General features: G+C 34.4%; 3 protein-coding genes across 3 annotated transcripts; all 3 read left to right on the forward strand.

The window, feature by feature from the left end:
* The first annotated feature begins 1,055 nt into the window (after positions 1-1,055).
* LOC18105862 (DEK domain-containing chromatin-associated protein 1) lies at positions 1,056-8,240 on the forward strand. The gene is made up of 11 exons (XM_006374503.3): positions 1,056-1,749; positions 1,850-1,883; positions 3,336-3,415; positions 3,572-3,631; positions 3,825-3,935; positions 4,030-4,110; positions 4,210-4,281; positions 5,326-5,860; positions 7,301-7,398; positions 7,499-7,529; positions 7,622-8,240. The coding sequence occupies exons 1-11, from the start codon at positions 1,324-1,326 to the stop codon at positions 7,792-7,794; spliced, it is 1,701 nt and encodes a 566-aa protein (XP_006374565.1). The 5' UTR covers positions 1,056-1,323; the 3' UTR covers positions 7,795-8,240.
* A 3,066-nt stretch (positions 8,241-11,306) lies between these two features.
* LOC7456620 (omega-hydroxypalmitate O-feruloyl transferase) lies at positions 11,307-13,639 on the forward strand. The gene is made up of 3 exons (XM_002321689.4): positions 11,307-11,616; positions 11,762-12,229; positions 12,380-13,639. The coding sequence occupies exons 2-3, from the start codon at positions 11,789-11,791 to the stop codon at positions 13,235-13,237; spliced, it is 1,299 nt and encodes a 432-aa protein (XP_002321725.3). The 5' UTR covers positions 11,307-11,616; positions 11,762-11,788; the 3' UTR covers positions 13,238-13,639.
* Positions 13,640-17,747: 4,108 nt separating this feature from the next.
* LOC7456621 (protein MICRORCHIDIA 7) lies at positions 17,748-26,199 on the forward strand. Its single transcript, XM_024586920.2, has 20 exons — positions 17,748-18,371; positions 18,498-18,572; positions 18,702-18,736; positions 18,831-18,909; positions 19,215-19,307; positions 19,395-19,479; positions 19,575-19,650; positions 20,607-20,735; positions 21,019-21,117; positions 21,205-21,306; positions 22,300-22,461; positions 22,540-22,635; positions 23,389-23,440; positions 23,523-23,634; positions 23,728-23,801; positions 23,940-24,349; positions 24,859-24,953; positions 25,027-25,108; positions 25,263-25,385; positions 25,503-26,199. Exons 1-20 carry the CDS (start codon positions 17,918-17,920, stop codon positions 25,584-25,586), a joined length of 2,517 nt encoding a protein of 838 aa, XP_024442688.2. The 5' UTR covers positions 17,748-17,917; the 3' UTR covers positions 25,587-26,199.
* Positions 26,200-26,227: the final 28 nt, after the last annotated feature.

Consider the following 26,227-nt stretch of genomic DNA (forward strand, 5'->3'; position numbering starts at 1 on the left):
TTTTAATATTAATACATACAAATTAAAATAAAAAAAAAATTTAAAATATTTTTTAATAACAAAAACAAACGAAACACATTTAAATGATGTTTGAAAATATGGTAACGGTTGCTTTTCAAATTTTTTTTCACTTGAAAATGCATTAAATTACTATTTTTTTTAAATTATTTTAACACCAATGCATCAAATTTTGATGATAAAAATGATCTGAAAATATAAAAAAATATTAATTTAAAGCAAATAAAAAAGTTTTAATTTTTTTAAAAACACTATTGAAACATAAAAATAAATAAGGTGCAAGGTAGTGTTTGCAAATATAGTTGAAACCATGTTTTTTATATATTTAAATTTTTTTGTTTAAATTTTTTTGTTTTGTTTTTATATTATTTTGATGTTTGAATGTAAAAATAATTTTTAAAAAATAAAAAAATATTATTTTAATATATTTTAAATAAAAAATATTTTTTAACCGTCACATACTCCATGCAGACTCACCTTAACGACAAGACAGAGCAACAGCTGATAAGCAACATAAGAAATGCCATGCAAATCCACATGGATTAATGACCTTTTTTATCCCGTAAAGCCAGCAAGTACAAATTGCGAGTGGTGTGTGTGTGCCCAATAAAAAGACAGCTAGCTAGCTAGCTCAGAGCAGTACACAGTCGTCTACTGGCTACTGCTGTACATTAAAATCAATAATAATAATAATAACAATACTAATAAAAAGTAATATTAAAATAACTTTTATTTATTGTAATTGTAATAGTTTAGTATTTTTCACATTTTTTTATTTAAAAATTATTAAATTGATATTTTATAATAGTTTTGAATTTTTAATATAAAAAATAAAAAAAACTTTCTAAAAAATCATTTTAAATTATTTTTAATTAAAAAATATTAAAAAAAGGGCCTCCACTGTAATACAAAACATAATCTTCGGATAGAGAGAATATAGGATTCATTACAAAGCTGTTTAAGAAAAGAATTTATTTCATATTTTGTAATTTTTTTTTATGGGATATATAAGAAAACAAAATCCCCTAATTTTGCCTCCACTTTTTTTAGAGTGAAAAAAACGAAAGCCCCAAAGCCCGCTCTCATTTTGTGGCATCAAAAATTTTTGAACCCCCGCCTTCCTCCTTTTTTTCTCAATCAAATCAGCCCGCCATCTCAAAATCTCCTAATCCCTAAGTTCCATATCTCCGTCTCTCCGTCTCTCTCTCTCTCTCGTTCTCTTTGTTGTGTACGGAAAATCTCACCTTCTTGTGATCTCTGTCAAAACCCTAACTTTTTAGGGTTTTAGTGTTCTGTTTTGTTTCCATGGCGAGTGAAACCCTAGAAGAGAAGAAACCAGGGCAGGAAGCTCCTCCTGGTGAGGATTCAAAACCAGATGCACAAAAGGAGCAAACTGAAAGCGAAGGACCGAAGGAGGGTACAGAGAATGAAGCGAAGGAGGCTGACAACGAGGAAGTGAAAGAAGTAGAGAAGATTGAGAAGGAGGGAGCTGAAAAGGAGGAGTCTTTTGGAAATGAGGAGAAAGAAGAAGAAGCGAAAGAAGAGGAAGAGGTAGAGAGAAAGAAAACTAAGCGAGGAAGCAAGAAATCGAGTAAAGATTTGACTGAGAAGAAGGAGAAGGAGCCGGTGACTCCAGGTAGTGAGAGGCCTGCCAGAGAGAGGAAGATGGTGGAAAGGTACTCTGCTCCTGAGCCTGGACGGTCAGCGACCAAGCCTTTGTCTATTGAAAAGGTAATACTCAAATCTTACACAAAAAAAGGATCTTGTTTCCTTGGAAAAGAAAATGGTTTTTGGATTTGGAGTTTTGAGATAACTTTTTTTTTGGTTGCAGGGACGAGGAACACCACTGAAGGATATTCCTAATGGTATGTGTGATTTGTTTGTGGATCCCATGCTGTTGTTGGTGTTTGTGTTTATTTGGTGTGTACTGTTTTGTTTGCTATTTAGTAACTATGCTTTTTAAATGCTCTGAAGTTATCACGAAAGAATGGAGTAGAAAACGTTAATGGTAATTGCAACTAAGCAACGACGACAAGTTTTGATACATTTATGGTTGATGCATATCTATATGTTGTGATTTTGTGTGAAATGAGATTATTTTTTAATTTTATGTAGCATGGGTATGCAATCAAATAGGTTTAATCTTAATTTTGGTACTGGTAAGTTGGTGAAAGTACCATCTATATGTTTTGATATTGTGGGTTTCTCGTGAATACTGTGGGAATTCATCAATGTTTCATAACTAACTTACATTGCTGAGAAAAGTTAACTGTTTAGCAGGGAAATGTATTACTGGTTACTTGCTTCTGAAGTGCTAGCATGGAGCCTGTTGTACAATGTGTAGCTACTTATGAAAGAGAGAGAGAGGGAGAGAGAAGAAAAGTTTTGGTAGGTATGCAGTATTAGAGGAAGGTGATTGTGCAGTAGGAATTGGGTTCTAGCTTTGTTGTGAGTTTTAAAAGTTGTTACATTGCGTCGCATTTGCAGGCTTGCCTGCCAATTGTTTTAAATGAGAGCAAATCCATTCATCAAAGGAGAAGATTCTCTTTTTCAGCTCTTTGTTCTGCACACTTGTTCACCTTGGAGGAAAACACATCCAATTAAGTCCGGCTTCTGAGCTAACTGTCATTGTTTTCATGAATCACTCTTTTCCTCTTTTCTGTTCCATTAAATTTATGGTTGAACAAAATTGTGGCACTAGTTATCTATAACATTAGAACATTCTTTGTATAGAACTTTGAAACATAAACAAAAGCTTTGAACTTGCATAAACATGTGTGGTTTTACCCTCAATGGGTTTTACTGCTCAAAGTGCTTGCTTACTGGTTCTAACTGTTCTGGGAACATTATCCTGAAAGTAGAGGATGTTTTCCATTTTCATTGGTGTTAAAAGTCTGCTAGGAATGTGAATGCATGTAGTTTTAAAGGTTTCACAGACAAGAAATGCTTGATAGTTTGTTTGAACTCTCTGAACATTGTCCATGTATTTGAGACTTGATCTAATATTTTGATTGACTTCCCTTCTTGTTTCCTGGCATTCTCTTTGTATTGTTTCTGGCATTTTTATCATACTATCATTTTTGTTATTAGTGTCAAAGGATGCACAATTATCCTGTAGGAAGGGAGATAAATTCTTTGGATCTGGATTTTATTATTCAGGAATACTGAATTTCCATAATATAGGAGATTTCCTGTACATAAGTGGGAACAGATTTTCCTATCTTGTTGGCTTGCACATGCTTTATCTTTACTTTTTTTCAACTTTGTCATTACAACAGACTGGTCTGTTTTTTTGTCTGATATTGTGAACTTTTCAGTGGCTTTCAAGTTGTCCAAGAGAAAACCTGATGACAATCTACAGATGCTTCATATGATTCTGTTTGGAAAGAAAGGAAAGGTGCTTGTCTGATATAGTCTTTGGAAATGGTTGTTTTAATTCATTTTGTTTTGTTAATTAGTTTATCATTGCTGTCTTGGTTAATTAGTTTATCATTGCTGATTGATTCATTAATGTTTATGACCATTCTAAATTATGTTAATGTGATTTTTTTAGGCATACAATCTAAAGAAAAACATAGGCCAGTTTTCAGGCTATGTGTGGGTTGAGAATGAGGTACTGAAGTTCTTGCCTTATATTTGTTGCTGCATGTTTGTCCACACATTCTTGTATTGCATATGTTGTTGCACAAGCCTGTGCTCAGGTAAAAATAAGATTGTATCCATGATTCATTCATGAAAGGCACAATATGTTTAGCGATTGTGAGTGCTTTGAAACTGTTTTGATTGGTTTCCTCACATCTTATCAGGATAAGCAGAAAGCAAAAGTAAGGGAAAAGCTTGACAAGTGCGTCAAAGAGAAGTTGATGGATTTTTGTGATGTGCTCAATGTCCCTATAAATAGGTCTGCTGTGAAAAAGGTTTGTATCAACTATGTTAAATGTTTTATTTTCTTGTTATTCAAATCCATCTAAAACCCATTTGATTAGTCACTTGGTTGGGCCTTGTTTCCAGGAGGAACTCACTGTAAAAATATTGGAATTCTTGGAATCCCCTCATGCCACCACTGATGTTCTGCTTGCTGACAAGGAACAGGTTATCTATTCTTTAAATATTTACCCATTGCAGATTGTTAGGTAGCCTTTCACTGTCAATTTGAGAGTTGCTGATACTTGCTGCTTATTTTGGTTTCAGAAAGGTAAGAAGCGTAAGGTCTCAACCGGAAAAAATGCAAGTCCTGTAGAAGCATCAACTACACCAGCAAAGGTTTGTTGTTCGCAGCATCATTTCTGTATAAAACATTTTATAGAGCTTTTCTTTAATAAAATCTTTGGATGGATGTGTTTTCTTGGTGCACACCAATAGACAGTGCTCTGTTTTTTTTTCAAGACTCCTTTATGCTGCTTCTGATGATATTTGAATGTCATGTTGGCTGTGTCATAATGCACCTCTTACAACTGCTATGTTTGCTTAATCATTAATAATTTTTTGCAGCGCTGATATTTTTAGATGTGAAATCATGAATATTAAAAGCAGAAATGAGAACAGTCTCTGCATTTTCTAGTAGTATGGAATTGGTACATTTTAAACTGACATTGCTTTTAGGTGTGTGCAAGTTATTATGTTCTTCTATTCTAGAGAAGCAAAATGCCTTTAACTGATCCCAACTGTTGTGATTATGGATGACATTATGTGAAGCTGCATAATGTGACGTTCCTGATTTCCATATAAAAAGTAAGACAATTTAAATGTTCATCTTACCTCAAGTCTCTCTCTCTCATAGACAAACACGCACACCCTCACCCAATCCCATGCAGGGCACATACTAGCCCGGTGCTAGCACAGACACATGTATACATCAGGAATGCTTATATGACCTATTTACTTTGTTTTTCATCTGCTTCATTATTCTGTGTTGAGTTTAATCATCCATAAATTCCAAACAGACATACACAGGATATCCTTATAATTGACAACGTGAACCATTGATCATATATTTGATATATTATTTTCTTGTTTTTCATCTTCCATACATTTTTGCTATTTCTCAAATGTTTTGATCAGCTAATTGGACCTTGCCTAAGCCTTCAGGATCAATTTTCTAGCCTGCACATGTTCTGCAAAAGCCTGTCTTATGACACAGTTCTTTGCAGATGGTGTAAATAGGGAAAGATAGTGCTCTTACCCATCACTTGTTTTAAAATTTTTGTCTTCAATATAACATGATGCATATCCTTTGCCACTGCTTGTTTTGTTTTTCCTGCTTTTATGCTGAGCTGGTTATGAATTCTGTACTTCATTGTTCAACAGAAACAAAAACAAACACCCCAAAGTGGACAAAAGCGAAAGCGTTCATCCAAAGATGAGGAAGATGATGATGAAGATAAAGTTGAATCACCAGTTGCTAAAGATGATTCAGAAGAGGATGATGAAAATGAGGCAGAAAAGAAAGAAGAGAGTGATCATGAGGAGAGCAAATCAGAGGAAGAGGAAGATGAGCCAAAGGAGCAGACGCCACCTAAGAAGATATCAAAAAAATCTGCAAAGCAGAGTTCAGCGGTTAAAGGTGCAGAGAAAGTTACGCCTAGCAAAAAGAGCACCCCTGCAAAGCCTGTCAAAAGTCCAGTAAAATCTACCAAAAATACTTCTGGCTCATCATCAAAAAGGGGCGCTAAAGATACTGATGGAAGTTCCAGTTCTGTTTCTAAATCAAAGGTATCTGCATCTAAGAAACTTAAGGTTGAAAAGGAAAACCCTAAGGACCGAAGCGCTTCGTCCAAGGACAAGGTCACTGGCAAGAAGCAGTCGACTAAGTCCCCATCAAAGGATACTGCAAAAGATCAAGGTGAATGATTTTCCTTCTATTCCTGATGTTTAAAGCTTTCAGTTTGAAATTGTGACTGTTTTGAGCAAGTAATTGATTTGTTTTGCATTTTGTCTATGCAACACTCTTTTATGTACCTATATTTTGGTGATTATGTGTTTTATGGTGAGTCTTTTGTGAGGTGAAAAAGTAGGGGTAAAATATTATGCAAGTGTTAATGTGTAAATTTTAGGGGGGGGGAATTTGTTGAAGTTGTAAATATTGATTGCATTTAGTAGGATTCACATATCCACTTGCTTCAATAATTTATTGATTTTGTAGTTACTGTTGTTGTTCCTTAAACACCACTTCTCTTTCTTCCAGTTTCTTTTGCACTCTTCAAAGTGGACAGAACTTGGATTATTCCCCCTTATAATTTTTTTGCTGCGACCACAATCATGTCAAATAGGAAGCTTGAGCTCAGTGGAAGTTTATCACTGTTGAAGGACATTGAAACATGCTAAGTGACAGTGGTTTGTTATAGGAGACAGGGCTAGGATGGAGCAATAATTATAATGTGATTATAAGGTTTGTGTTGTTAAAGAATATCCAAGAAATGTGGTTGGAATTGTATTTGAGAGATCCATAGATAATTGTCTTGGCTGGACAGGGAGTGTTAGTTTTGAGAACAAATTACAAAGAGTGTTTGCCATCCCTTGTGGTTGGCGAGTAGCGTTTGAAACGTTACCCTTCTGATTTATTAACTTAACAATTTGTCTTACTGAACAATTATTCGAGGAGGTAGTTTGCATGGGTGATTTTTCACTCCCTTTCACCTGCTTCCAAAAACCTCCTTAAAAGTGTCTGTATCAATATCCTTTTTGAAGATTATGTATGATAAAAAAAGCCAAGGAAAAAACTAGGTCCAGTTTTATCTTTCAAAAAAGAATGAGTGCACAAGCTTAGTGGTGAATCATAAAAGGACATCTTTTGAATGTTGCAGGGTTTTGGAGAAAGGACAAAACTATACAAGCATAAATTCTTTTTAAAATTGATATGCATCAGCTCTTCAATTGCAGTTAAAAATAGGATGGATGAAGTAAAAGATGTTATTTTGGAGAATTAAAATGAAGAGTGAGATGGTGTCATTGTCAATGAAGTAAAAGATGTTATTTTGGAGAAATAAAATGAAGAGTGAGATGGTGTCATTGTCACAAGTTGCGGGGAGAGAAATAGGATAAAGTAAAAGATGTTATTTTGGAGAAACAATAACATTCATAGAGTGCTTGTATCTATGGCATGAAGAAAAGATTTTGATGCCCATATAATAGATGTTGTCTATGACATCTTCCTGGATTTAACCTGTTGTGCTTGGGAGATATTTGTTAAACAATAAACAGGGTGACAGGATCTCCATTTGTTTAAATTTTGTTGTTAGAGAATTTGTTCACCTGCCTTATGATTTTTATGTCTGAAAATTAGGTAAAGTCAAGTCTAACAAAAGGGCCAAGGCAGAACCCACCAGACAAGAGATGCATGCAGTTGTAGTAAATATTCTGAAGGAAGTGGATTTCAATACTGTAAGTCTTGCCTGTGATTTAGCGTTGTAATTTGCATAGTTAGGACAGTTTGTCTTGCTAGTTATACCATCCTTAAGAATCTGTTTCTGGTGATGTGCAGGCAACTCTATCAGATATTCTCAGACAGCTTGGTATGTATGGTTTATCTTTCTTCTATTACTTAGATGTTGGCATATTTCCGTTTCAACTTTGCACATCATACATATAATTTTGGTTATATTAGGTACCCACTTTGGCATAGATCTAATGCATAGAAAAGCGGAAGTGAAGGATATTATTACAGATGTGATAAATAGCATGTCTGATGATGAAGAAGAAGGTGAAGGGGAGGACGCGGAGGATAATGCTGAGGGTGGTGATGATGCAGATAAAGATGCTGACGAGGATGATGATTAGTTCATTTTATTACAAATGCTTTACTTGACTCTTGTAGAACATGAGGTATGTGGTGTATTCTCCAGATATCACCCCCCACTGGAGGGGCTTCAACAACAGATACTGACGATGCACCACTGTTGCAATTTGGATCTTGTTACCATTTCCAGATGAAGGCACCCAACCGGGTTTGTTTTGTATCATATGCTTTAGTACATTTTGCTCTTACAAGTAGTGCTGAGCTGAACTTAAATTCTTGGTAGTTTTATTTCTCCATCCCTACCTCCACCCCCAACGTCCCTTTCCATTTAGACTTGGCTTTTAGGTGTATTTGTTGACTTTTCCCTGCAAAGGAGTAGAGATTTGAACCGCATTCTCATGTGGTCCTTACGGGTGCTTATAATTTATGAACAATGTAAGTTGAATGCTTTGCAAATTAACTGTCACAGGTGATAGTTTCTGTTTAACTTAAATTTATCTGGAACTTTTTGCTATGCAATTTAATGGCCTTCATGATTTGAAACTTAAAGATAATGTTTCTCTGAGAGTAAGGTACTTGCTCGGTTTACCAGCAATTGTCACACATTTTTTAGTGTTGGTATTGCAGTGGAAGGTGCTTTTCCAAAGTGTTTTTGGGCTGAAAAGTTGCCAACCGGATGCTTTTTGGGGGTGTTTTTGGTATTACAATGCCCATAGCACCAAGAACCTTCAATCAATGTTTCCAGCCTACCAGAATGTTGTACATGCCATAGTTGCTTTGCTAATAAAGCTTCCTTGGTAAAAGTTGTTTGTCAATAGGTTGATGGATGAAGTGTTTGTTCTGCGTACTAGCATTGGTTGATTTACTAGGGTTGATTGGTAGATGAAATTTGTGTTTTGAAGTGTGAAATTGAAGCCTGCATGAGCTTTTGAGAATGGATTTATTCGGCTGTAAGCTTTGAGAGGAATTCCTGTCCAGTCTGGGCTGATGCAAATAAAAATTAGCAAAGGGCTCTAATTACCTGATGCAGGTGATGGTTTTGCTGAAGGTTCTCCCTGGTATTTCCATTCGATTGACAGGTTAAGATACCTAAAACCAATTAAGCTAAGGTCTTTATCTTTATCAATGGAGTTGCCTCGGGCTTTGAATGCTGGCTCCGAATTGGTGTCCATACTTTGATTTGTAGACGGTCTTTTTCCTTATGGAGTTGGTATTAATACGTTAATACTGGGCTCTGATCTGGTATCCATCTCTATCCGTTTTTTTCCCAACTTGAACTTGCATATCTGTGGGTTAATACTGGGCTCTGAGTTGGTATCCATCTTTATCTTTGAAATTCAAGTCTTTTTCGTTACTTGAACTCGACAATGGGGGGGGGGGGTGTTCAAACCCATGCAAGTGGCGATCATTTCACACTGTGCTACAACTCTGAGTTTTATGAATAAGCTATTGCCCTGTGGGATCTTCTAAGTTTGGCACGAGACAGGATTTGCAAATGGATTTTGGCCCCTCAGCTAAAAAAGTTTGATTGAAATGTTTCAACCGACAAGCTACCAATCAAAGGTTTTTTAAGCTTTCTTGCTTAGGCTGATGCCAAGCTAGCCAATGCTAGTTTAACTGGATAATATATCCAGAGGCTGCAAATTTCTCGCAATGTCGAGGATCATAAAAGAGACTGGGCTCCAGAGCAAAGGACGTACAACCAATTCGGGACACCATCGACCCATTAAACAATCAATTTGCATTGACTATTGTACTGCATTATGGAGCATCTTATTTGTGTATTGAATAATCAGCCGGCTCATGGGTCCATAACTTGTATCTCTTTACCATCAAAAAATCAAATCAAAGTGGGTTGCAGGTATTCAGCACATAATTAATAATTAACAATACTCTAAAAGGCGTGGGAAAAATACGTAGCTTTCCCACGCCTTTTAGACTTTTCTCATTATTATTATTATTATTATTATATTATAACATATACTAAAAAGCTTTTTTTTATTTTTTTTTATTTTAATGAATTTTTTTTTAATTTAGTTTGTAAATGTTTAATTTTTTTCTATTTAGTTATCAAATTTTCATGATACGGATTCCGGGTTTGACAGGTTAGCCCAATTAATTCTGAGTAACCCGTCAATTTTTTTTTTCTATTTAGTTATCAAACTTTCACGACACGAATTCAAGGTTTGATGGGTTAACCTGCTTTGACGGCTTAACCCAGTTGATTTCGATTTTTTTTTCTCATTAGTTTTTTCTTCCGATTTCATCTTTTAATATTGTATGCAGTCCACAGTAAAAAGGTTAATGCCTTTAGTTTTTTTTTTGTTTTTTTTTTCTTTTTATGCCTTTCACTGTGGACTGCACAGTGCAGTCCACGGTGAAAAGACTAATGTTTTTTTTATTTTTAATTAATTTATTTATTTAGTTTGTTGATATTAAATATTTTTCTATTTAGTTATCAAACTTTCATGACACGGATCTTAGGTTTGACAGATTAACCCAGTTAATTTAGATTTTTTTTCTTTTTCTTCATTAGTTTTTTTCTTCTTATAAGTTTTTTTTCTGTTATTTTTTCTTTTGAATTAATAATTTTTTATTTAATTTAGTTCATTAATATAAATTTTTTTTCTATTTAGTTATTGGTTGATGCCTTTTTTCTATTTAGTTATCTTAGGTTTGGCTAATTAGAGAAAAACTTTTTTTCTTTTTGCTTTTTTGCTGTTTTTATGCCTTTGACTGTGGACTGCACAATGCCGTCCACAGTGAAAAGGCTGATGCCTTTTGTTTGTTTTGGTTTTTTTTTGTTTTTAATTATTATTTTTTGTTTAATTTAGTTTGTTAAAGTTCAATTTTTTTTCTATTTAATTATCAAACTTTCATGATACGGATTCCGGGTTTGATGGATTAACTTGATTTGACGAGTTAGCCCAATTAATTCTGGGTAACCCGTAATTTTTTTTTTCTATTTAGTTATCAAACTTTTACGACACGAATCAAAGGTTTGATGGGTTAACCTACTTTGAAGGATTAATTTTTTTTCTTCATTAATTTTTTTTCTTTCTGTTGGTTTTTTTTCTTTGTTTTTTTCTTTTTAATTAATCTATTTAATTATCATATTTTTATGACACGACCTTGCAGCCAGACCCACATCCAAGGCTATTAGGTCTAGTATTGCAGCCACACCCACTTAAACTTGGGTCATGTAAGTTTAATGTTATTATTAATATTATAAATATTACTCTTAGGTCAGACGTTACAGTCAAACCCAAGACTCTTGGATACAGCTTTACAGAAAAACCTAATACTTTTAAATTTTAATATTTTTTGATATTTTTATATATAAAAAAAATTAACCCGCAGCATCGCGCGGTTCATGTAACTAGTTTTATATGTAAAAGCTGTAGACAAAGGAACAATTTTGTTTATAAGAAATCTGATAAATAAAATCGAAGTAAGCAAATCTTGGACGCCAACCCCACCAACCAACCCCAGGATGACTCTTCTTTCTCACGCCAATTTTGGTAGCTGGTGATGTTTTGGTTCTTTGGCCAGTAGCCTACCACAACCCCATAGGTGACCTCTCCATAATCTGCAACAAGGAAATTGTGACGATGTCCAAAAGAAGACTCAAAAGGGTTGCAGTTTTCAATTTCTTATTGTAGGGTTCCTCCATTTACACAACCTTACGTGCAATTTTTGCGATACGAAGAATCCCCATCTCCTGTCCCTATCAAGATGTAGTGTTTTATCAACCAAAACAACTGTATTCAATGTTCACCAGGTCCATTTCATCCTATATATCTTCAACATTATTATACAAGTAGATATCCAGTTGTTCCCCGTTCCATACTCTAGCATTGCAGGTATGTATTTTCTTCTTACTATTCATGAATTGTATGGTCTTTAATCTGTGATGTTCAAGGAGCATATGTGCGTTTCTTGAACAGATCATAGGTTTTTTTCATTGTTTGTTTTTTTGAAGCATCTTTCTTTGTTTTTTTGAGCCAGGTTTTGTTTTTTAAGGAGTCTTACCTGATGGCAGATGGTAGTAACGATGCTTTAAAACTTACTGTTAAGCAAGGAGAACCGACTCTGGTTCCTCCAGCAGAGGAGACAAAGAAGGGCCTGTACTTTCTCTCAAACCTTGATCAAAATATCGCAGTCATAGTTCGTACAATTTACTGCTTTAAGTCTGACGTGAAAGGAAATGAGGATGCTGTGGAAGTCATTAAGAATGCCTTGTCAAAAATTCTTGTGCACTACTATCCAATAGCTGGGCGGCTAACAATTAGCTCAAAAGGAAAGCTGATAGTGGATTGCACCGGGGAAGGTGCTGTTTTTGTTGAGGCTGAAACGGATTGTGAAATAGCCGAGCTTGGAGACATAACAAAACCTGATCCTGTGACTCTTGGGAAGTTGGTTTATGAAATTCCTGGTGCACAAAACATACTTCAGATGCCTCCTGTAACGGCTCAGGTTTGAAGAATCTTTGAATATTTATGTTAGTTATAACCTTGCAGGTTCTATATAGTTGTACTACTGTAGGGATGTAAAATCCTTTTCGAAAGTAAGCCTAAAAGAACAAAAAATCTCATTTTCGCACAAAAATTTGCTATTGTTTTCCAGGTGACTAAATTCAAATGTGGAGGATTTGTTCTTGGGCTATGCACGAACCATTGTATGTTCGATGGAATTGGTGCTATGGAGTTTGTGAATTCATGGGGAGCTACTGCTAGGGGTTTGGCTCTTGATGTACCTCCATTTCTAGATAGAAGCATACTCAAAGCTCGAATCCCGCCTAAGATAGAGTTTCCACACCATGAATTTGATGACATTGAAGATGTGTCAAATACCAGCAAGCTTTATGAAGAGGAAATGCTCTATAGATCTTTCTGTTTTGACCCCGAGAAACTTGATCAACTCAAGGAAAAAGCTATGGAAGACGGAGTTATAGCCAAGTGCACAACATTTCAAGTTCTCTCAGCCTTTGTGTGGAGAGCTCGATGCCAGGCATTGAGGATGGTGCCTGATCAACAGATAAAGCTCCTGTTTGCTGCAGATGGACGGTCTAGATTTGAGCCACCAATTCCTGAAGGATACTTTGGCAATGCGATCGTGTTAACAAATTCTCTGTGCACAGCAGGAGAGATAATGGAAAACCAGTTGTCCTTTGCTGTAAGGCTAGTTCAGGAGGCAGTTAAAATGGTTGATGACAGTTATATGAGATCAGCGATAGATTATTTTGAAGTTACAAGAGCCAGGCCCTCTCTGACTGCAACTCTTCTAATCACAACTTGGTCTAGGCTATCTTTCCACACAACAGACTTCGGATGGGGGGTGCCTATTTTATCAGGGCCTGTGGCTCTACCAGAGAAGGAAGTAATTCTCTTCCTTTCTCATGGGATTGAGAGGAAAAACATAAACGTTCTCGTAGGCCTGCCAGCTTCTTCCATGAAGATATTTGAAGAACTAATGCAGATTTGAGCATCAAAAGATTCATCCAAAGCTCGTATCGTAGAGAAGTCTCCCTGACTTCTATTTCTTGAAGTTGATTATGTGTTGTTTTTTTTTTCTTGCCAAGAGATGCACTTTACATGGCTATGATATGATATCTAAGCGGAGGAAGAAAAAATCCTAGCAAAGTAATTCAATCCAGGTCTGGATGAAATGGCAGATGAACTGCAAGTTCATCTTCCTTGCTTCCTCTGTTATTTTTCACATGCACGTGTCTGAGGCATCATGCTGGATGTCGTAAGTTTAAAACCTCGATAACACGCAACTCTTAGCTTTGAATTTGATTTTATGTCGCAGCTGTCCTATTGGTTCGAATGGGTTCTATGTATTATGCTTTCTGCCAAATCTATTGAAATAAGATTATAAGTGTAAGCAGGCCTTCCCTTTCACTTTTTTTTTTTTCATTTTAAAAAAAAATAATTTTTTTATTTATTTCTTTACTTCAAATTAATAGTTTTTTAATGTTTTTATATCATTTTATCAAAAATAATTTTTAAAGCCTTATATAATATTAAGATGAGTTTTAATAAATAATTGAGATTCGTTGGTGGTTTATTATTAAGTTTTACGGTTTGTTTTTGAATTGAAAATTAATTCCACTTTGCATTGAATTGTGTTTAGGTACTTTGAAAGCCTTATATATTGCTCCCTTGTGATTAGTGAATGTTAATATTTATCTCAGTTTTTTTTAATCATCGTGGAATAATACTAATATATGTATAATCATAAACATGGATCACATTATTTTTTAATTAAATATGATTAGTTTGATTATCTATTTTATATTTGAATTATGTGATTTTAAGATATTAATATGAAATGGATTGTAGAGTCATACAAGTTAAAATACCTATACCAAGACGAAATTGTTAGTCTATGTACATATATTTTATTAGGAGGGGGTTATTGTTTGTACCCTAAGTTGGTATATCCAACACTCCTTCGTGTGGGCTTTCTCGTTTTGATACCTATCTTGTGAACATGATTTATGATATTGTGTATGGCTTAAACTCCATAATTACAATAGTTCATATTATTTTGGAATGACATGTATATGTATATATGATTTATTATTTCAAAGGGTGGTTAATTTTTATATTAATATTTTTTTTATTATGATAAAATTATGTTTAAATATGAGGCTTAGCATAGAAAAAAGCGACCATAAGAATATCTTTATCTATATGCCAATCATGTGCTTAAATTTGGGTTATGATACCTTATTGTACTTATCATTGGCGGTAACTACCGGAGAGATATGTGGTTGGGCCAACCGGAAAAAAGGGTTGGGCCAAACCTCAAAAGCATAAAACAAAACTTTATTAATATTATAAGTTTTTTTTTAATCTATGCTTGGAAGAGGTACTTATTTTATATTTTAAGAGTTCAATGACATTACAATATTTTTTATATATTGCATAATGTAAAGGTACTTTTTTTTGATAAAAACCCAAAATATTTGACCACCACCCCAGCTGTCGCATAATTCGAATGCAAAAAACAAATGTGGATAATGTCGAAAAAAAACTAATGAAATAGGTATATTAAGTGGAAAAAAAAATCTGGAATCTGGAAGCGTTGTATATTTTCGTGTTGATAAATGGAGGCTGACGTGTTCATGTTCTGGTCGAGCTTCAATGATCCAGTGACAGTCAGAAGCTCTGGGCCTCTATTAATGAACATAAATGGGCTCAACAGGCTGGAATAGGCTGGAGAAACTTTTTCTTTTTGCCCTTTTTCCTTAACGGCAATTCAATGAAATAAATTAATCCATGTTATAATAATTACAAGTTTACAACAACTACTCTGCAACCGTAACGAATCTCTCAGCACTGTTTAAAAATATATTAAGTGTTTTTTATTTAAAAATATATTAATATAATAATTTTTTTGTTTTTTAAAATTATTTTTATATTAGTATATCAAAATAATCTGAAAATAATAATAAAAATAAAACAGAGAAAAAAAATTATATTTTTTTAAAAAATACTTTTAAAATGCAAAAATAAATAACCCTTCAGACAACTAATTATTTTGGGTGTTTTCCTTGTTAGAGTGTGTTTGATATTATGGTTGTAGTTTGAAAAAAGTTGTTTTTTATAAAAAGTACTTTTAGTTGAGGTTGGTTTGGAAAAATATATATTTGGTATTGTGGTTGAGGTTTGAAAAAAGTTGTTTTATAAAAAGTACTTTTAGTTGGGGTTGGTTTGGGAAAATATATGTTTGGTTAAAATTGTGGTTGAAATTGAGGTTGAACAAAAAGTAGTTTAATGTGTTTGGTTAGTAATATTTTTCCATGGCTTCTTGAGCGTGCAACAATATCAGGTAAAATATCATCAGGAATAAAATTGGGATTGCGATCAAATTCTGTAAATGTTACGTTATCATGGAATCTTCTTCTAATATAATTATGTAGTGTCATTGAATAATATTAAACACTAGTTTTTTAAATAAAACACAATGCCTGAGAAATTTTGTTGGATTTTTTTTATTTATCGGGTCGGACTCAGTCCAATGCTTTTAGGTTGAGGCCGGAACCCGTCCGGGTCATGAACAGTGGAGATGCTCTCTACTATTCACATGAACAGTAGAGAATAATTCACTCTCCACTTATAAATTTTGTCTTTGTTGAACCGCGATCTTATCCGTAATTTAAATGGATCTCACCAGAACAAAACTCAGTTTTTAACTTAACTAAATGTTAATATTTGTGGTTGATTATAAACCTCGGCCGTAGTTTCAATACCAAACAAGCACTTAACATTGGTTTCAATAACAAATGAGGTGTCACAATAACTAGGAGGAGAGACAAAAAAGAAAGCATGATTTTTGAAAACACATCAAAACTTTGATGATAATATTTTTATTATAATAAAAAAGATTTTGATAAAATAAATTTAATAATACTAAGAAAAATCACAAACAATAGCTAGAGTGAAATTTAAAAAATAAGCTAAATTTTTTTATAAAGAAATTCATTGTTTTGGTGAATGATCTCAAAGCCAACAAGCTACAGGTGAGGACATTACAAATGAGGATGATATGAATATTTTCTAGAATCTTCCTTTGAAGTAGCGAATTAGAAGCATAACCTTTTACTTGCAGAAACCTTTTTCCTTGCCATGTACAGGTCATTAAATTAATTTATGAAAATAATAATGTAATTTAGACAATACCGTTGTATTTAAGATACTGTGGACCGGTAAATCCACCCTATAATCCACTGACTTGGTAACCTGATTTGATGGAGGGATCGGGTCAATTATCGGGTCGGATCCAAGTTCGCTAACATTGTGGCTCAAACAATGTTTGCGTGATGGTATCCATTAGTTGTAAAACATGTTCTTTGCCGCCTTTGATATCTCCATTAATTCAAAATTTTATACTGTTTAATTTTGTATTTTAAAAATATTTTTTTAATAATTTTTTTTTATGTTTTATTAATAGGATAAATAAATTTTAAAAGTTTTAAAAAATATTATTTTAAAAATCAACCCTGCCATAATAATACTGAACAACCTCAACAAGATTTAAGAGGTGTTTGAAAGTGAATCTCAACCTATTTTTTTGTTAAAATTTTTATTTTTTTTATTTTAAATTAATTTTTATAGTAATTTTAAATTAGTTTGATGTATTTATATATAAATTTTTTTAAAAAATTAATCCATATCCTCCCGAGGCATTTGACTCAGCCACGACGTCAAAGGAGCATGAACAAAGGAAAGCGTAGAATTTTCACGAGTCGGGTTTCTTGACTCTCTTCCTAGCTGATAAAATTGACCTTTGCCTATAGCAGAGCTCCTTGGCCTTTTCATTTATTTCTTCCTAGATGATGTTAAAGTCAACAAATTAGGTCGCCAGCCTACTTTATGAGGGTAAACCTAGGGGCCATGCTTGTTCAACCACCGCAAAATGTTGGTTAACAAATTAATTATTGGACTTCAATTATCTGAATTTTTAAAAAATAGAAACTTAAAAGAAAAAAAAAAATGTTTGCTATAAAATTACACTCCTATGAGTGTTTGGCACAACTTCTTTTTTTTTTAAAATATTTTTAAAAGTATTTTTTATTTTTAAAAATATTAAATTTATTTTTTAAGTGTTTTTTTTGGTAATTTTAACATACTGATGTACATTATTTTATCTTAATTAAATTGCTTTATTTTTTATCTCCTTCTAAAATTGTTTTAAACTTATCATATATCAATAGGAATAAAGTTTCATTTATTTTTTAAATTCAAAACTTAGATATAATATTTATAATCTTATTATTTAACATATATTTGTGTGTGTGTATATATATTATTAAATAATAAATAATAAATAATACTATAAATAATACTGTTGAATATTTAAAATTTGATAAATAATATATATTTTTTTATTTAATAAATATAAATATGAAAAAAATTTCGATTCATGGACCCTGCCAAATCAATCGAATACAAAACGACAACAACAAACCAAAAGAGGAAAACGATACGGCTGGCTGTTTATTTCTCTCCAACGCTTCACATTCTGCCGTAGGAAAGAAATACTCCTTTCTTTTCTTTCTCTCTTTTTGTTAAAAAATCTCATGCAAAGCGAAGCATAGCGAAAAGCCACTGCGAAAAGATTTTATTGAAGTTCTCTGTTTAATTTTTAATCATCATGGATGGTATTGGTAATGTAAAGCAAGAGATTCTTGAACCTTCACCTAATCGACAAAACGCCACCGTTTCGGGAGTTCCAGACGCCGTCATCGAACTCAGTAGCAGCAGTGAAAGCAGTAGCGGTAGTGACAGTGAGTCGGAAACCGAGTTAGATGGAAACAGCGTTGTCTCTAAGAGACAGTGGGACTCTAATGGTGGTGATGGAGGTTCTGAGATGAAGAAGAAGAAGAAGAGGAGAAGGAATTTGGATGATTTAGGTGTTGTGTTGCCGTTGGGGTTTCTCGCTCCACTTCCGCAACCGCCGTCTTCAGAGCCGCCCACTGAAGCGGAGATGGCTGTGGTGGAGTCGACGGAGAGTACGATGGTGAATTTGATTGGTCAAAGCAGCAAGCAATTCTGGAAAGCGGGTGATTATGAGGGTGCTCCTCATGCTAATTGGGATTTATCTTCTGGTAATCTCTTGCTTTCTCTGCATGCTATATTTGCAATTTTTTTACTATTTTTTTGAAAGAGTTTTTATTGTTAATGGTAATGTATGAAGAAGTGATTGTGATGGTAAATGTTTTTACTATATGTAGGTGGAATGGATCGTGTTAGGGTTCATCCAAAATTTTTGCATTCTAATGCAACTAGTCATAAATGGGCACTTGGAGGTAAACTTACCTAATTTGCTTATTCATGCAGCATGATTTTCTCTTTTCCTTTTTATACTAGACATGGCATGAAATTGATTAGTTTGTTTTGGTTTGCTATGATTTCGTTTATCCTTCCCCTTTTTACAGCATTTGCGGAACTTATGGACAATGCATTGGATGAGGTATTTTTTTTATGGGTTACTTTTGTGTTGTGAAGCTTGGGAAGTAGAATTGTTTTTTTCATTTTTTTGATGGTTGTATTTGTTTTTGTGTTAGTTTGGCAATGGAGCTACGTTTGTTAACATAGATATGGTTGAAAGTAAGAAGGATCGCAGCAGAATGCTTTTGATTGAAGGTATTTGCTTACCTTTGCTTAGCTTGTGTTTATCTTTGTTGGGTCTAGTTATGTTAGAATTATATGGATCACTGGTGATATTGTAGGTGTTACTTTGACATATATGCAATTCTATGTTAATGTTGGAGGGGCTTGTTTTCCTCAAATATAATTTTCATACTCACAAACAGCTTCATGATATAATCTCTTCTGAGAATATTTTTTGAGGCTTCATGTCATGTTTTCCTCTTCTGAGACTTTTTTCTCGATGATCCTATTATATACATAATGTGGTATCTTTGGGATGCTTCTGTTCTTTGTTGTAGATAATGGCGGTGGAATGGATCCAGATAAAATGCGACAATGCATGTCCTTGGGTTATTCTGCAAAAAGCAAAGTGGCGAACACCATTGGACAATGTAAACCGTCAATTATTTGGAAAAGATGCATCCATTTTATTTTTCTGTTTTGTAGTTTTTTAAACCGCTTATGTTGTTTTTATTCAGATGGCAATGGATTTAAGACAAGTACCATGAGGCTTGGAGCAGATGTCATTGTGTTTTCACGTTGTCCAGGAAAAGATGGAAAAAGGTTTGACCTGTGTTTTTCTTTATGATCATGTCATTTGTGTTGCATTTTCTTCATATGGATGGTGAATGTTGACTGTTTTTTCTGTTTGGTTTCAGTCCTACACAGAGCATTGGATTGCTATCATACACTTTTTTGAGGAGCACGGGGAAAGAAGATATTGTGGTGCCCATGGTACTAAAATTGAACATTATAATGCATTGGAAGAATTTGTTTATAAATTAAACATTGTCATCTTATCCACATATGTAGCTGCAACTCGAGATATCTTTAAGGATGACCAGTATCTTTGCTGTGTGATCTTTTTGATTGGTCCTTTCTTTATGCATAGAAGTGGTTGGCTCTCCTGGGGCCACATTTTCCAATGGCTTCACCTTCACATATCGTATGCTATTCTGTATAGTTCTCAACTGTTATCAAAATTGATGAGTTGCTTACAGTAGTAGTTAGATTTTTCAAGTTGGGTACTATTTGAGAAAATTGCGGTGCAGTTTGGTAAAACTTTTCATTTTCTTCCTATAGAGTCACATTTTGGTTCTGTAGGATCTTTAATCTTTACACTGTTCGTAATTGTGTTTAAAGTTGCATTTAAGAAAAACCACTCATTTTCATACTGTGGTATTGCATTTTGGTATCTGCATGCATTACTTCAATTAGAGAATGAATGAACTCTGTGTCTTCACTATGGTGCTGAGTTACTACTGTTTTTTTTTTTGTTGAGTTGTGTACTCTGCAGTGTTGCATGCATAGCCAACGTTTCTGTATTGCACGTGATTGTCAATTGGAGTTGTTGACATTAGGTTATACTAGCTAAAATTGAAATTTAGACAAACAGATCTTGTTAAGAGGAATGCCCAAAGTTTGGTTCTCGTACTTATTTGTTTTCTATCTTGGTGACAACATGCAACTGTCCAGTCTCGATTGCATGTTAACGATACACCTTAGTCACTGTTGTAACTCTCAACTTTTCTCCATTTATGTTTCTATTAGTTTTATGTGTGAACTATGGAGTGTGGATCACAGTTTTCTTGTAGATGAATAACCAGAAGCCTCTAATGAAATAATGTGCTTCTAATCTTTAATGAAATAATGTGCTTCTAATCTTTATTGTTTTTTGAATTATTATGAAGCTTGACTTTCAAAGAAAGGGGCGGGAATGGAGCAGGATGATACGGTACTCTGCTAGTGATTGGAATAGAAATGTAGAGACGATAGTTTGTTGGTCTCCATTTTCCAGCGAGGCAGACCTTCTTCGTCAGGTATTTTCTACTGATGAACTGTAAAAAAAGAACAAAAACTAATGTGCCCTTGCACCTCCTCTCCTCTTTTGTCTACTTTCTTCGGTTTGCATGATTACTCTTTGGTGGTCTACTTTTCACAGTATTCTCTACTTCCTGCATATCATTTTCTGCTTCCTTTTTTCAATTGTGATTCTCTCTTCTTGTCAAACTTACCTCATGTGGCAGCTCAATTGTGACCACTTGTATTTATCATGTTCTCGCTGTAATTTTTTTATTAACTTCTTGTTTTTGTACTTTATAGTTTAATCTTATGTCAGATCATGGGACGCGAATAATTATATACAATCTTTGGGAGGATGACCAGGGATTGTTGGAACTTGATTTTGACAGTGATCCTCATGTATGTCTTCAATTTCTAACGCATTTCAAATAAGATTTTGAAATTGATCATTTGGAGAGTATTTTTATGTGGTGTATAATCTGACAGGATATCCAACTAAGAGGTGTCAATCGAGATGAGAAGCATATAAAAATGGCGAAAGAGTTTCCCAATTCCAGACACTTCCTTACTTATAGGCACTCATTAAGGGTAGCTAATCCCTCTATACTGTTTTGTATGATTCAGATGATTAATTTCTTTTTTTCTATGATCAGAATTTTGATTTCTTTAATTCTTCACATCTGTTAAGAGTATCTGTGATTTATCTGACTGGTCAATTTTTGGTTCTGTAATCCATGTTTTTCTACTTTAATAGATTGATTTAGCTAATCCCTTCACACCATTATTTCTATGCTTTTGTGTTTTGTACTTTTTTTTGTTCTTGTAAATGGCAACACTTAATCCTAATAGAACTAGTTTTGTTTGAGTGCCATGCATAGGATTTTCATTTTTTAACTTGTGGAATTGTATAAAGCATAGTGATAAAAAAAATCAAACTAGCTACGAATATACCATTTTTTTACCTTTCAATATAATCAAGATTTATTATTCGAGTCTTTGAAAAACTTGATGTGAAATTTTTTAAACGTTTGAAAAAACACTTTTTTTTCCTGAAACAATGTAATTTGAAAATTCTTATGCTGGTAATTATTCAATTCATAAGTTTAGTGTTGCATAGGTGTTTTTTATCTATTTTACTCCTTAGAAAAAAAAAAGAATAGGAAATATGAAGAATGATAGGAAACAAATTGAATAAAGTGGAGATTCTTTAATGGGTCTTGAGGGTAAGGAACGATTGTGATGTTTGGTTGTCCAATAATTGAAGGATGGATTGTGAAAAGATTTTAGTTTCAACTTAAATTTTATATTTATTGGTTATATACTTGTATCAATTCATCATGTTTGTTCTGTCAAGTCCCATCAGCCTGGGCAGCATATTGGGTTTTCATTTGACCTCTAGCGATGCATTGAGTAATCTAAATAACTCCATTTGTGACTTGTTTAACTTTGTGGAATTAATATGGCTTGATCAATTTCTGCTTTATTAAAGAGGCTTACCTTTTTGGCTGCTTTAAAGATCACCAGATCTCTCTTTTATTATGTAATTGATTGATGCTTATCCTCTTCCATGTCAACCTCCAGAATTATGCCTCAATTCTCTATCTCAGACTGCCTTCCAGCTTTCGAATCATTCTCCGTGGGAAAGATGTTGAGCACCACAATATAGTGAATGATATGATGCTATCGCAGGAGGTAACATATCGGCCACAGCCTGGCGCAGATGGTGTCCCAAAAGACACAAATGTAATGCAGCTGAACTTGTTTATATAGTTCTCTTCTTTTCTTATTCTGGTGCTAATTACTTGCATCTATTGTCAGCAGATGACTGCTGTTGTCACTATTGGCTTTGTGAAGGATGCAAAGCATCATATTGATGTTCAAGGATTCAACGTTTATCACAAAAATCGACTAATTAAGGTTTGTTTTGCTTTAATATAAATTATCATTGATTTTTTTTTCTTTTTAAAAACTTAAGTGATAATGTGACACTCAATGCATTATGATGCATTTGTATTTATTTATTTATTATTATTGTTGTGTTCATTTATTTTTGATGCTTGACTCATTTTCTTTGTTCAAGCTTTTGTGTGCTTGTGTATTTTCCAGAATGGATGGATAGGCTTAGAATATGGTCGTCAAAAAGTTCCGACCATGCTCCATTTCTCATTTTGTTAATGAACTATGGACGGGCAAGTTTATTTGAACTATGTGTAGATTGATTAGTGTCCCATGGCAAGAGCTAGAGGTATTAACAATGTGTTTGAACTTATACTTTGTTTTGATTTGAAAAATCATGTAAAAGTTGGACAATGGGAAGAAATATCTTGGGGTAATGAAGGATTGTGGAAAAAATGAATTGCATAGATCATTGGATGTGACATTTTTGAGTTTTGCAACTTACAAAAAATGCCAACCAAAATTTTAATGTTCCACTCTTAAATTTGCTGATAATGCATTTTAAATACTATCCTTCTCTTTTCCAATCATCATGTCCTTTAAAGCATGCTGATGGGAAGTAATTACCATGTTAATACCTCTTAGATGTACTTAATAGCATGCATATGAATTATCAACAAACATTCAAATCCCTAGGCGTTAGTTGCTGTGATTTGAGTTTGCCAAACAATTAGTTGATTTCAATTGTTCTTAATAAGCACTGCTGTTTTATAGCCATTTTGGAGGCTTTGGAATGCCGCAGGAAGTGATGGACGTGGAGTAATAGGTAAAAAATTGCATTCTACATCTCCAACTATCAATGACTAGCAAATGTTTTGGAAACATGATGATTCCTTCTCTTCTGACAGGTGTGTTGGAAGCTAATTTTGTTGAGCCAGCTCATGATAAGCAAGGATTTGAACGCACAACAGTTCTTGCAAGACTAGAAGCTCGATTAGTACAAATGCAAAAACAATACTGGTGTGTTGTTTATGTCTCTTAACTGATTGTTATTAATTGCTCCTGGATATGTTAGGCTTAAATGTGATTAATTGCTGTTAACTACTTTGTTAGGAGCACTTACTGTCACAAAATTGGTTATGCTCCAAGGCGAAATAAGAAACTCATAAATGAGTTCTCAGATATAGGTATATTTTGGGAGCCTTTTTTGTTTCTAAGTATATGATCTTTTGTATCAGGCATTGTCTTGTTTTAATTGCTTACTAGTTTTGAATGCTTTCTTATTACCCCCCCAAATCTCACACGAAGTTGTCTTTCCTTTGTAGAAACTTCTCCTGGCTATCAACCACCCACATCTTCTCATTCTAGAAAGAAGTATACTTCCTTGGGCAGTAAGATATCCCCTTCACATTCCGACCATGGGTATGGCAATGGGCATGCCTCCAACAAAGTGAATGTTAGAACAAATACCCCAACCAAATTTGGAAAAAGCACCATATCGCCTGGACCATCACCTCCTGCTCAGGATGTTAGCAGTGAAGATGATGACTGTGTTGCTATTCCTGTAAGAAAAGCAAATGGGAGCACTCAAAGGACCACTCCTACCAACAAGTCTTTTGAGAAAGATGGGTTGCATGCAACTCAGTCGTCTTCATGCATGGAAGATTCTGGATCTCAGCATGATTGCATGTCTGGAGGGGGGACTGTTCATACTGTCACAAGATCCCAAACAAAGGTATTTGTGTTATGAAGTTTATGCCAATTTACGTGCTTCATTTATGAAATAGTGTTTTTAGCTGGTGATATTTTCCAATGCTATCCTTTTTATCCCTCTTTACAATGTGGGATCTTATTCCCAATATGAGTCCAGATGGCAGTTTTAGAGAAAGAAAGCTACTTTGATGAGTTCCCTGTCTGAAGTTAATCAGACACTCTTCGGTCATTAAGCTATCTACTTTGTCATACTTCCAGAACTATTGGAAAAGAAGCAGAAAATGTTAATGATAGCTGGCAAAGATTCTTCTACTGTTGAAATCTTAGGGCACATCTGTATTTGTGATTATAGTCTACAGAAAGGCTTGGTCATCTTTCAAGCGCTACATGTTGTCAAGTGACTTATTTCCTTATCATTCATCTTTATTAAATGATAAAAATGAGAACGTAGGTTTTGCACCCTTTCTTTGGGCTTCTGTGCTTGTTGTATTGAAGTTGATAGAAATCATATTAAGGCTGTTCAATTGACAGGTGGGTGATGTTGATAAGATGGATTGTTCCTTTTCAGAATCCGATGTGCTTGCCCTTGTTCATTTGAAACAAGAGAATCGTGAACTAAAAGAAAGGTCGGTTTTCTCCCTCTGTTTTTTAAGAACTGTGCCACATCTTATTTTATTTAACTCGTTTCTTTGTTTGCAGATTAGAGAAATTGGAAGGAGAGACTCGAGGGGAGTACAGGAATGGCTCTCAGTGTGAGAAGTGTAAATCTCTTGAGATACAGGTATGCAAAATCTCCACCTATCATTGGTTACTGTGCTGGATGGGATATTGAGAATACAGGATTCCAAGTGATATGTTGTTGGTGCTATTGTTTTCTTCATGACTTGATGAATTTGAGTTGTCCTGAAACTTCAAATCTCTCTCTGCTTCTTCAGTTGCAGGAAGCGCAGCGAAAGCTTGAAGAATTGAACAAGGAACAGGAAAGTCTGATTGATATATTCTCAGAGGAGAGGGTCAGGCGAGACCAGGAGGAGGAGAATTTGAGAAAGAAGCTTAAGGTTATCTGCATCACCTCTCCCCCTTTTCACCACTGGGTGGAACTTGTTGTCCGTGCTTTTTGAATGTTTTCTTCTTATTGATCATAGATGGACAACTCATGAGTTGTATCTCTGCAGGATGCATCAAATACCATTCAAGAGTTGCTTGACAAGGTCAGGCTGTTGGAGAAGATGAAATCTCCTTATCTCAAAGGACGTTGAGAGCTCTGTATATCAATCTCTTCCACCAGCTATATCTTGTGCAGACTGATCTTCCTCTATTTAGTGTCTGGTCTTCATCGTGACCTTAAGCAGAGACATATTTGGGCTTTCAAAATCTGCTAACCACTGACCATTCCTTTCTCCTGCACCTGGCCCTGGTATCCTTCTCTCTCTTTGCAGCAATTGCTTGGGAAGCTGTAGTTTCGGTGTTGGCTACCAAATTTTGTTCAGGCTCATGTCCTCCGATTTGATGAATCGGGGAGGAGAAGAGCTTCATTTATGGTTGTGAGAGGTCCCATATCTTAGCTGTAGTCAGTGCTGCATTGATTGAGTTTTGTAAATAATGTATACAAGTCCTGCATGCATCCCCTGTTAATTGAGTTTGGACAATCACAATGGTAGATGAGTCACTTGCCATATTAACTGCATGCATCTCTTTTAGCTAGCATTTCCTGGTACCAGCTGTGAGTTGATCTGAATTTTGCTCGCCCAAAATGTAACTAACTATTCTCCAGTTCAAGGCCTATTGAACTCGAAATTGGGTTTGATCATCTTGGGAAGCTGGCTGTAAAATAATTAACACTGATTTTTATTTGAATCCAGTTCATAACCACACCAGCGTCAAGCATTGATTGGTTAGT

Source organism: Populus trichocarpa, chromosome 15 (genome assembly GCF_000002775.5).
Source record: "Populus trichocarpa isolate Nisqually-1 chromosome 15, P.trichocarpa_v4.1, whole genome shotgun sequence".
Classification (NCBI taxonomy): Eukaryota; Viridiplantae; Streptophyta; class Magnoliopsida; order Malpighiales; family Salicaceae; genus Populus; species Populus trichocarpa.

What these genes read in the sequence shown, in the direction of transcription:
- LOC7456620 (XM_002321689.4), top strand. Translation starts at nt 11,789, where the DNA reads ATGGCAGATGGTAGTAACGATGCTTTAAAACTTACTGTTAAGCAAGGA. An exon ending in TGCCTCCTGTAACGGCTCAG is followed by an intron (nt 12,230 to 12,379) that starts GTTTGAAGAATC and finishes ATTGTTTTCCAG; the next exon opens with GTGACTAAATTCAAATGTGG.
- LOC18105862 (XM_006374503.3), top strand. Translation starts at nt 1,324, where the DNA reads ATGGCGAGTGAAACCCTAGAAGAGAAGAAACCAGGGCAGGAAGCTCCT. An exon ending in ACTGAAGGATATTCCTAATG is followed by an intron (nt 1,884 to 3,335) that starts GTATGTGTGATT and finishes TGAACTTTTCAG; the next exon opens with TGGCTTTCAAGTTGTCCAAG. An exon ending in ATAGGTCTGCTGTGAAAAAG is followed by an intron (nt 3,936 to 4,029) that starts GTTTGTATCAAC and finishes CCTTGTTTCCAG; the next exon opens with GAGGAACTCACTGTAAAAAT.
- LOC7456621 (XM_024586920.2), top strand. Translation starts at nt 17,918, where the DNA reads ATGGATGGTATTGGTAATGTAAAGCAAGAGATTCTTGAACCTTCACCT. An exon ending in ATTTTGACAGTGATCCTCAT is followed by an intron (nt 21,118 to 21,204) that starts GTATGTCTTCAA and finishes ATAATCTGACAG; the next exon opens with GATATCCAACTAAGAGGTGT. An exon ending in GTGTCCCAAAAGACACAAAT is followed by an intron (nt 22,462 to 22,539) that starts GTAATGCAGCTG and finishes TATTGTCAGCAG; the next exon opens with ATGACTGCTGTTGTCACTAT.